Source organism: Momordica charantia (genome assembly GCF_013281855.1).
Source record: "Momordica charantia cultivar OHB3-1 chromosome 10 unlocalized genomic scaffold, Mcharantia_2.0 BLBB01000010.1, whole genome shotgun sequence".
In the NCBI taxonomy this organism is placed as follows: domain Eukaryota; kingdom Viridiplantae; phylum Streptophyta; class Magnoliopsida; order Cucurbitales; family Cucurbitaceae; genus Momordica; species Momordica charantia.
This window is the reverse complement of record NW_028275158.1, coordinates 20,995,038-21,006,299: the sequence shown is the minus strand read 5'-3', so window position 1 is coordinate 21,006,299 and position 11,262 is coordinate 20,995,038. Positions and strand designations below refer to the sequence as shown.

At 34.8% G+C, this 11,262-nt stretch overlaps 2 protein-coding genes across 2 annotated transcripts in view; one reads left to right on the top strand and one right to left on the bottom strand.

Moving 5' to 3' along the window:
• UGLYAH (ureidoglycine aminohydrolase) lies at positions 1 to 5,410 on the bottom strand. The gene is made up of 13 exons (XM_022299801.2): positions 5,199 to 5,410; positions 4,896 to 5,024; positions 3,903 to 3,990; positions 3,740 to 3,816; positions 3,594 to 3,633; positions 3,409 to 3,475; positions 2,192 to 2,277; positions 1,647 to 1,728; positions 1,315 to 1,371; positions 1,187 to 1,225; positions 888 to 958; positions 296 to 349; positions 1 to 199 (listed from the first exon to the last, which is right to left on the bottom strand). The coding sequence occupies exons 1-13, from the start codon at positions 5,257 to 5,259 to the stop codon at positions 121 to 123; spliced, it is 930 nt and encodes a 309-aa protein (XP_022155493.1). The 5' UTR covers positions 5,260 to 5,410; the 3' UTR covers positions 1 to 120.
• A 3,716-nt stretch (positions 5,411 to 9,126) lies between these two features.
• LOC111022655 (tRNA/rRNA methyltransferase (SpoU) family protein) overlaps positions 9,127 to 11,262 on the top strand; it is a 55,635-nt gene continuing 53,499 nt past the window's right edge. The window contains 4 exon segments of the mRNA XM_088119228.1: positions 9,127 to 9,454; positions 9,860 to 9,953; positions 10,437 to 10,531; positions 10,639 to 11,156. Of these exon segments, the coding sequence (XP_087975354.1) occupies positions 9,278 to 9,454; positions 9,860 to 9,953; positions 10,437 to 10,531; positions 10,639 to 11,156 (884 nt within the window). The 5' untranslated portion in view covers positions 9,127 to 9,277.

The window sequence follows — 11,262 nt, the reverse complement described above, 5'->3', positions numbered from 1 at the left end:
TATAAAACATTAGTTTTATTCAAATCAAATGGGTCTGCAGTGTCAAATGCACTATTTCATTTGAACAATCTAAATCCTACCGGTCATATGATAGTAATCTCACAATGTTACATTAACACATTACTTGTGATGAAGAGGGTTTCGGTTCATGTCCTTGTACAATAGATAGCGACTTCGTGTTTTCCCGAGCGCAGCATACCTGAAAATATCATAGAAACCCGAACCCAAATGGTTTATACTATATTGAAACGAGAATGAATCAGAAGAAATATTAACATAAATGCATTTCACCAACCATTGTGGTACAAAGGGAGCCATCCAAATGGCATCACCAGCTTGAATAGGGTACCTGCAAAAACAGTAACAAGAATAAGAACAAATGGCAATGTATACTTCCAACAACCTTCCATTTTTCTTTCGACTCAAGCCAGCTCCCACGCACCTTGATTAATTTAATAGAACAATCACCTGACCTACACATTTCGTTATCAAAAAACTCCAGGATTTTAATAATCAATCCTAACTAGATAGTCACCATGGAGTTTGAACCTATTATCTCGGAGTTATTTTACTTTTTCCATGATCATTAGGTTAACCCATGGAGGCAAAACCAGCTTTCCGGTTATCAAAATCAAATTAAGAAGCCTAAAATCAAGCTTAAAATATAAAAGCTATACCATATCTTACATTTCAAATCCATGGTTCTTATAACTTCTTCATTCTGTTTGGTGCATAAAGATTCATTTGTAATAGACTGAACCTTGTGATGAATGGATAATGTCAAACCAGTTTCAAGCTTGTATGTATAAAAGGCTTTCAGAAGAACCCAAAGTAAGAAAAATGCTGGTTTCATAACGTTATTTAAAGATTTGAATCAGAGGGTTTACCAGCTATCACCCAAGCGATAAATGCCTTGACCCTCTAACAGCAACAAACCATGCTGATTATAGTGAACCTCCTGCCAACCATTTAACAAAAATGTAATCAAGAGACTTGAACTGGAATAACTACTCAAGCCATTTCTTTATGTTATAGCTTATAAGGTATAAGGCAAGGACAAATTAACAGGGCCTCAGTTTATAAGGAATGTATTCTTCTACGAATGACGTATAAATTGTATAATACAACGGAAGTTGCAAACCAACCAAGTCTAATAAATGCAAGATTTGAACTTAGATCGTATTACCTTCACGTTAAGAAATTCTCCAGGTTCGAAATCCATGATCTGGAGGGCAAAGATATACACGTCGAACTATGAGAAAGCTCATTATCAAGACAGAAGAACCGAGGTTCAAAATGCAACTCATAACTTACATGGACATTGAAGTCATAGGGCATGGACATGGGAAGGAGCTTCCTAAGTTTAAAGACCTGGTAATGTGATGTAACACAATGAAAAACTTTGAAATATACAATAATTAGGTGACATAAGAACATATCTAACAAGATGGTAAGAATAACTATTTGTTCCATCTCCAAGGATAATTTATTAAATTTTGTGAGTTTATATCTATTTAATCAATTCGCAATATCTGAGTTCTTGTATCTTTACTTGTAACTTTTCATATTATCAATGAAAGCTTTTGTTTCCTCCTCGAAAGAAACTTTAACCGTCTTGAAGCAAAGGAGACAAATCCCTAACTAACCTCACCGGGGGTTTCAAGGAGGGGCTGCTTGTCCGTCGAACCAATGATCTGCTCGGTGAGATGATTCTCAAGAGAAGCATACCTAATCCCAAGAGGACATCCTAAAAGTCATGACAGGTGAACTTTTCATAACCCAACTATTAACATGTTATCGAAGCATCTCCTACTTCCACATTGTTGATGTAAATGACGCATGTGAAACTGATAAATTCTTAGAGCATTGGTTTCAGGGGAAAGAGTCTAAACGAGCATATGCAAATAGTTATTATGGACTGGAGTGAAGATGAAGATGATCAAGCACACATATGAAGCCACTCAATAATTTATATATTAGAAGAAAACTTGCTCCTCATTAGTAAGGAGACTCCTCCTTACTTTTCACTATGGTCTAATTCTACTGGATAAAAAACTTTGATGGTATCTACTTATTTGTTAAACTTAATACAAAAAACCCAATAAAAGTAAAACAACCACATAAGGAAGTACATAGGAGCTTGTCTTTACTAGTGAGGAGGCAAGTTTTATTCTTATAGATAGAGACATACCTTCTCTCAAACACCACAATAGTGGCAGAAGAGTCGCACTTGAGGAAATGATCGAAGTTTGGAGGTAGATAAGCAAATGAATCGACCTGCATTTCACATATCACAAATATTGTCAAAATTATTCAGTAATTATTATACTGCAGGAGCAACTTCACCCAGCAAACAAAATTATCAATCAGAAAAAGAGTATAGGCAGCTAGCTATCTATAAAGTACAAATCACTGTTTCCCATGAATTAAAGTGAAAGCATCTATATATTTTTATTTCAATCTACAAAACTCATTGTACTATACTTGTCTATTAACTTCTTCACAAGCAAGCAACAAGTACCCAGTCTTCATGCTGCCCACTGACCAGACATCAAACAGTGCAGTGAAGAGGAGGAAACTTTTTTTTTTTTGGATAAGAAACCTTTTATAGACAAGATCAAAGCACAAAAACAGCCTAAGGGCAGGGGGAAGAGCTTCCCCCTGCCAACAAAATACTAAAGAATAGCTCTCCAATCTTGCATAATCATTGAGATGCTAGCTATAATTATAAAAGAATTTTCTGTGTCTATGACACCACCATGGAATGTGTAACTGGGTGGTATTATAAAAAATATCAAAAGAGGAAGACTTATCTTCAAAGATTCTATAATTTATTTCCAACCAAATATTCCAAATATCAAAAAGGAGTAAATTAAATAAAGAGCAAGAAATTAAATAAGAAAAATAAAAGACTTCCAGTTCAAAAATATATCTTGCAAATGATAATCTTCAAATAGTTTGGAAGAAGAACATCACGTGCTTGTTTGGGAAACTATTTCCAATATAGTTTTCTGTTTCTGTTTTCAAAAATTGTGTTTAGATTAACTCGTTAAGGTTAATAATGTTATGCATATTGAAATCATCACAAACCTATGATCTTAGAAATAACAAAACATAATTTGTTCTTAAACAAAAAGTAGGTCATCCTTGAGGATGCACAAAAGTAAAGAAAAGGGAAAACAAACAAACTTTTAAAAACAAATTATCGAAACCTTTTTCAATTGAACTTTATTTTAGAAAATACAAATTGTTCCGAAAACAATCCCTAAACAAACATAAGTATTCAGACATAACAAGCAGGGCGTTGTACTTGTATAAAGGGAAATGGGCCATATAATCTTAACCAACAAAGCAAGCATTAGACGCCAAAAAATGATGTGAACAAAAAAATAGACCATTCTGTCTCACCGTCAGTTTCTCACTGATACCAGTCGAATTGGTAAGCTTTACTGCTCCTTGAACAACAAATAAAAATCTAGTAGGAATACCATAGAAAAAAAATTAGAAATGTCAATCACATAATAAAAATATTAAGCAAATATCATTGAATTCTCGGTGATGGGACTACATGTAGAAAGCAAACGAAAATACACCTCTCAACATTATATGGGGGCAATCCTGATTTTGATTTCTCTGCAGTTCATGGAATAAAAGGAAATATAAACAACATATTATGAAATTACTCGTGTGGATTAATATGCGTATTACATAGAGAGTTTACTGCAAAGTTTAATCAGACCTTGCATTTGCGCAAGATACATCACAAAATGTGAACCAAGTGCTGGTGTGATTAAATATGCACCCAGTGTATTAGTCCTGTGAAAGTAAATCCAAAAACAATTACAGATCTTGCAAATAATAATAATGCGAATGATCAAAAGTGAGATAAAATCCAATCTTACCAATCTGGTAGAGGACTAAACACTTGACTTTCTGGTGTTATCAAGGCATGATCCCTTTTGTAAACACTACGCGTGAAACCAGGCAAATCTGCAGACAATAATCGTGTGAAGTCAAGATAGTAATATGTTTTTATTGTAAATAATTCAAACCAAACTCCCAAAAGAACATGTTCTGTTTTACTTTTACACTCTCAAAAAAATAAACTGTTTACCAGCATATAAATATTAAACTTTATTATCCAGTAATCGCCTAATATTGATATGTTAATGTCATGGCCAAAATGTTGTCGAGACATCTCTAGAGCTCTGGTTAGATGGGTTTCTACATTTCATTTCTCTTGAAAAAGGTTGCTTGGTTTAAGCAAGTTCTATCACTTTCAAACAGTAATTACCATTTTCATGTCATGGAACCAGAGAGCATGTCCAATCTCTGTCTCCAATCTTGTATCAGAAAAGCCAGAGGGTATTTTATATACTAAGACATTTCAACAACAGACTCGCATAAGATGAGTTTAATGCTTAATTTGACGCCCAAATTGAGTACTTTAAGGTCAAAAACCACATTTGGTCCCTATCATTAAAGTAACAATTTGGTCCATTAACTTTATTGTGTAACAATTTAGTCCATGTGGTTTAAAATTCATAACAATCTAGTCCTTGTAGTACAAAAATCTCATTAAAATGTGTGATATCATGTCTTAATCATTAATTCGTTCATGGACCAACCGTATTTTTCAATGATTAGGTCGTGACATACTAAAAGTCAATACTTTACCTTAAAATTTTTTTACTATGAAACTAAATCATTACACACTCAATTTCATGGACTAATTCATTAAAGCTTCAAATACTAATCTTTTATCTATTAAAGTTTAAGGACTGAATTCTTCAGGGAAAAGACCCACTTCCTGAGAATAATGGTTTTTCATCCTGTCTTTGGAAAAGTTCATTTTCACGCAAACCACCTTTAATCCATCACAGAAATTCACCAACCTTGCAAATGGGAAGGAGAAAGCGTGGGATTGGTCACTTTAAAATACAAAGGCTTCGAATCCGCATCCCAGTCGATAACGGAGGGCGCTGAACAGAACCCTTCTCCACCAAAAGCAACTCCGAGCAAACCTGAAAAGGAAATTACAGTAACACAGCCGCATTGCTAATTGAGATTTCCTAATTCGATATACAGCGTATTTCTCAACTTTCGAAACATGAGTTTCGATCCGCCATTTTTTAGAGCACGCTCAGGAATCAAATGGGGGGAGAGGAGATTGTAGAGAGAATTTAGAGATGGATTACTCGTAGTGATGAAGAGAATGAGAAGAGATGCTCCATGCGAGTGTGCTGAGAAGCTCCACATAACGAACGGGACGATGGATTTGCGCTCTGATTCTGAAGTACCCGCCTCCGCCCACCGCCTCGCCGTTTGTTGAACTCCGACGCCTTTTTTTCTCTCCGGTTCAGGGTGGATTTGAAGAAACTGGTCACTCTCATGGTAGTGTTCTCGATTGGATGCCGAAGGTGGAGAAATGGCGGCTGAGGTCCCACTCGCTCACTGGGCGATCGACACGTCGTAATTTCTCTCTTTAGATTATTAAAACGTTTGTTATATATATATTTTTTGTTTTACAACATAACGAAGATTAAACCTCCAAACCTATATTAAATTAACAATATATTTGAGCAAACACAAGCATAATTTAGTGTAATTGATATTTTATTTTTTAAGTTGAAGTTTCAACCTAATTATCTCAATTTGTTATATTAAAAATAATAAAACAATATATCTTAACCATCAATATTTATATTCTGTCTAACACATATTTAAGTAGTCAATACATTACTATACTCTAACAATGCATTTAACTCGTGATAGCTCACAATTTTAATTTTTTAAAATTTGAATTCGTGTCCAATGGTTGGTTTATTGAACTTAAAAAAGTGTCTAATATTAATATAACACTACGGACCTACAAATTCAATGGTGTATTTAATGGGTTATTAACCATAATAATAAAAAAAAAACTAATTGGTGCTTAACTTTCAATTTTGTGTTCGATGAGTCATTGTTAACTCGAACATAACTTAACTAGTTAATTAAGTCATTGCCAACCTGAGCTCAAGACATGCATCCCGATCAAAATATAGTGTGTTATATAGTACTCACCCTCGTATGTTGATGTACTAACAAATTTGTTAATGTATTACATATTTGTGAAGGTTGGATATTCAAATATCTATTGTCATACTTTTTAACTAGGCAATTGTTTAATGTGTGATTGGACTATAATACATTGAGAAAAAATAGTTCATTTATTTCATGCACACTAACATTCAATGATCTCTTGTAACATGAAATGAAAGCTAAGAACTTAGTAGAGATAAACATAGTTTAAGTGGTTAAAAACAATGAACAAATCCGTGGATAAAGGGAAAGATCTTTTACCCTTTTGTATTTTATATTTCAATGATGTGTATTACAAGAGTAACAAAATATACGACAAGATAGTACACATGTTGAATGGTGGGAGGAGAGAAATAGATGAAAGAGTAACAAAATTTGTTAGAATGGAACAATCTACAACATGCTTAGGTAGCCCATGGTTGCTTAGGTAGCCCAGGGTTGTGGAGGTGGAGTATTCTCACTGAGTTGACTCAGTTCCTTTACCTCCCCCCTCAAATGAGAGGGGAGGTCAACGATATCGAGTTTGGAGCACAGATAGTCAAATTGAGAATGTGTGAACGGTTTGGTTTGACAATCAGCTACCTGATCATACGATGGTACATAGCGAACAACTAGTTTACCTTGAAGAACTTGGTCACGAATAAAGTGCACATCAATTTCAATGTGCTTGGTATGGGCATGAAAGACCAGATTGGAGGCAAGCGATCTCGCACTGATATTGTCACGCCAGAGGACTGGAACCGAACAAAGTGGGTAGCCAAGTTCACTTAAAAGTTGCCGAAGCCAGAGAATCTCAGTAGAAGCATGAGCAAGAGCCTGATATTCAGACTTCGTGCTGGAACAAGCCACTGCGGTTTGCTTTTTGGATGACCATGAGACAAATGTATTCTCTAGGAACACAATAGACAGCAATAGAACTTATGTCATCAACATTCGATTGCCAGTCAGCATCTGAAAAGGTTGAAATAGACAAGTCATCACTGGGACGAATTAAAAGCCCCATGTATTTAGTCCCACTTAGATATCATAGAATGCATTTAACCGCCTGCCAGTGAACATCAGTTGGTTGTTTTAAGAACTGACTTAGATGGTCGACAATATATGTAATGTCAGGATGGGCGTTGGTCAAATACTGAAGAGCGCCAACCGTGCTTCTGTAGATATAAAGGTCTGATAAGGGTTGGCCATCCGAGACAGATATGTGTGTACCCATAATAGAGGGAGAAAGAGCAGGTTTTAAGTGAGACATATTAAGCTTGTGCAGTAGGTCATCGACATATTTAGACTGAATAAGCAGAAGCCCATACTCCACACGTGAAACTTGAATACCAAGGAAATAGGATAAAGACCCTAAATCTTTCAGAGCAAACATTTTATCCAAAGAAATTACAAGCTCATTCATCAAATGATTATTGTTGCCAATTAAAATTAAATCATCCACATAAATAAAAAGAAGGAGAGTATCAGTACTATGATTTGTAACATGAAATGAAAGATAGGAACTTAGTAGAGATAAAATTGGCAATATAAACATAGCTTAAGTGGTTAATGGATTATTTTTAAAGTCGTGAAACAAAAAAAGTCAAATAAATTATTTTAAATAGTATGATTTGTAACATGCTAGATTATTTTATTTTATCTTATTTGTATGGGTTATAATGAAAAGCAGTCAAATAAGTAACACTTCTATTCCAATTGATTATTCATCGTAAGTAAATGGGGCTCGAATGGAATTGAGGTTGTTATCAAGTAAAATATAAGTGCCGCTCATCACAATGTTCATCCAAACATGTAGCTCAGGTAAAAGAATAATCATAAGAAATCGAGTGCACCAGTAATGTGGCCGATCACACATGGACATCTTGTATGAAGGATAGTCAGCGGGCCAGACACCGACACCTTGTACCCAAATTGCAATGGCTTCAGATGATCACCATGACAATTAAAAGACTATAGGTGGTCATGCATGCCACGATCGCAATATGTGACCTCCCTGTCTACAACCATCTCATTTGAATACACTCGTCCTCTCTCCACATATGAGAAAGATAGCAACCCTTATGAAAAGTATGTTGTCTTTCTCTACCCAACTCATTGTGAGAATTTGACATAGACTCTCAAACATACTCTTTCACTATTGAGATTACTGTCTTGCTACTATTTTTGCTCTATACCCGTTTGCTCCCAATTTGAGTTATAATTCAAGAGTGCATTTGTCAAAGCACCATAACATGTTAGACTTATGTGTGCATGCACGTTAACTTATAGATGGAGATGTACGTGACTCTTCTATAGAATGCACCACAAAAATTGACATCAACATATATTTTTATTGGTTGGGAAGCTGATACAAAGGAAAATATAATAAAAACTTTGTATATTACGAGCCTCGTAGTTATTATATCGGTTTATAATCAATACTTCATATTATAGAAATATTATATTTTGTATGAAATCTTACGAAGTTTGATTATTTTAGACTGTTTGTTTCCATTTTTTTGGTTTAACGTAAAAGCATATTTCAAATTATTATTATATTCCAAATGATAACAAACCACCAAAATTTATTATGATTTGAAATCATTAAAAACAACTCAAATAAATAAATAGATCCTATAGTTAGAAGGTTAGAATATTTCACCACACTACTCAACTAAAAGGAAAAATAATAGCCAACTAAACTGACAGTAGAATGAAAATCTTCATTTTAGACGAGGAAAATAAGACTTACTCCCACTCACGTGCTTGTTACAATCTATATCCAATCTATATCAAAGTACCAAATATCTAGTTTTGGTTCCTTGTTATCTTAGATAGCCATCAACATCGTTTCGACTCCCTTATTTTCATCGTAGATTAATTAGATTTAAACACCTATTTTCAATCAAATGGCTGTGAATTATAAAAAAAACAATAAAATACAAATTTATTTATTTATTTTGTTATAAAATTTAGATTATATTATTTGTTAGATTTTTCTCATTTATGAAAAAAAGTAAAGAACCCTATCAACCTTCTTTATAAGGGAAAAAAAAAAAAACTGTCAACAGACATCAAACAAAGAAGGTGGCGGGGAGTGCATTTTTAGAGGGAAAAAGGAAAAGCAGCAAAAACAAAAACCCTAGGGTTTATGATTCGGACCGTTTGAGTTGAAAGCTTTCGGATTGGAGCCATCATCCAAATTTTCGTGGAGATGTTCAACAACAAGAGCTTTTCCATGGCCTCTGTTTCGGGTTCATTGTCTGAAAGCTTTCGGAAAGTGCCTCCAATGGCAGTTCCAGCTATCTTGGATTGCCTTTTAGCTTCTACCGGGTTATCCCCATCCGAGCTTTTTGCTTCGCTTCTCGACACTTTTCCGAACAATATTGATGTACTACTCTGAAAAACCTCACTTTGTCAATCGCAATGTAATTTTGGTTTGTGAATAATGCAGGCAAATACATGTGTGCTATTTGATTTCCGGGGCAAATAACTTCATAATTCACATACGTGTGTTTGATATGTATATTTATGTATGCATGTAAACTGTATTATACATATTTATTTGTATATGTATGTAGCATCTATATATGTTTTCGGTTTGTTTAGTAATCCCTTTAACTTGAACTAGAGGATGGTTGTTATTCCACAACTATCAACTTTAGTAAGAAGGAAGGTCGGAATTGAACCAGAAAAGAGATTTGATAACTCAATAACTGTCTAATAATGGGCGAAAATGACATGGGCTGAAAGATAATTGAAGTTGCTGCCTAACCTGGGTAGTTGTTTTCGATAGGATGTCACCACGAAGGAGGGAAAGCTCGATCCCGATCAATGTAATTACCTCACATCTCTGGTGTGCGCGCTGTGCCACATACTTAAAAAAAATGGTCAGTTATCATCTGCACTCATATTTTCCCAAATAATTGTCCTTTTTAATCTGCATACCAGGGATCCTGTATTAGAAAATGAGGGATGTCAGTTGTTTCGTATTCTATGATTTATATATTACATTCCATTAATGACAACTATTCAGTCAAAATTCAATTTATTTATTGGACATCTGTCAAAAAAGAAAAAAGTAAGGGGGGGGGGGGATTTTACATATCTTTGTGGAGGTGTGCCATATATTTTGTTAGGGTTTCTTTTGGGTCTAAAGGAGAAGTTCAATCAATCCTTTTTGTTTCCTACACATCACAATGATTTAGTGTGTTTGAATACTGTGCTTTTTTACACGAGAAGTTTTGTTTAACAATGACCTCTATCCAAGCTGACTAATGTGCCCTATTACTCTGGCAACTAGGATTAGTTGGGTAGAATGTTTACGGTTGTAATGTGCTGTTAATCTTGTAGTAAACTGATTCTATCTGTAGGTGCTGATCCTGATGCTTTGAAGTTATTTATATGGAAAAGTTTTGTTCCTTTGATAAACAAGGCAGCTGCATTTAATCGGGAAATGCTTAACCAGGTAATCTTTTTTGAAGGCCAATTTGATTAAATGATAGGTGGACCTTCAATTCTGATATGTTGTTGCTTTATGATAATTATCTCGTCGACTTCCTTTCTTGATATTAGGTCTCTGAATCATTCATTGATGTTGTCATTGAAACGAACTCATGGCCAATTGTTGAAGAAACTCTAGTTCCATTATGTATAAGTTCAGCTCTTTATTCCACAACCATGCTGCAAAATGAGCAGTTGGGCACCTTTGAGGGCGACAGATGTTCTGTCATTCTGGGCTCAAATGGCTCAGTGCATGAACCCAAAATGGATAAACAAATGATAAAGGGATACGGGTTCCTTCCATTACCATTAGCATGCCATATTTTGGCTATAATGCTAGATGCTGTCCTTTGTAATAGACAAGCACCACAAACAACAGAGGTAGTGGTGTCAAATGGATGTCAAAAAGCTGAAGAGTTTACCGTTAAACTGATTCGGGATATTTGCAATTTATCTGACCAAATGCTTTTACAAAGCTCAGATCATCGGTCTTGTGCCATTCGCTATCTTCTACCAGTAATCTTTGAAGCACTTCTTTCTCAACACAATTTAGAGATCTCCATTCAAGGGTATGCTTGTAGTCTCTCCAGGTTAGGCGTAAGAGTCCTTTGAACTCTATGATCCAAACATGTAGCATCTCTTTGTTTAAAGAATTCTATTTCATCTCATTATTCTCCTAATGCATATGATTATCTC

What these genes read in the sequence shown, in the direction of transcription:
- UGLYAH (XM_022299801.2), bottom strand. Translation starts at nt 5,259, where the DNA reads ATGTGGAGCTTCTCAGCACACTCGCATGGAGCATCTCTTCTCATTCTC. An exon ending in TTCTCCTTCCCATTTGCAAG is followed by an intron (nt 3,991 to 4,895) that starts GTTGGTGAATTT and finishes TATTGTCTGCAG; the next exon opens with ATTTGCCTGGTTTCACGCGT. An exon ending in GAGAATTTCTTAACGTGAAG is followed by an intron (nt 959 to 1,186) that starts GTAATACGATCT and finishes AATGGTTGGCAG; the next exon opens with GAGGTTCACTATAATCAGCA.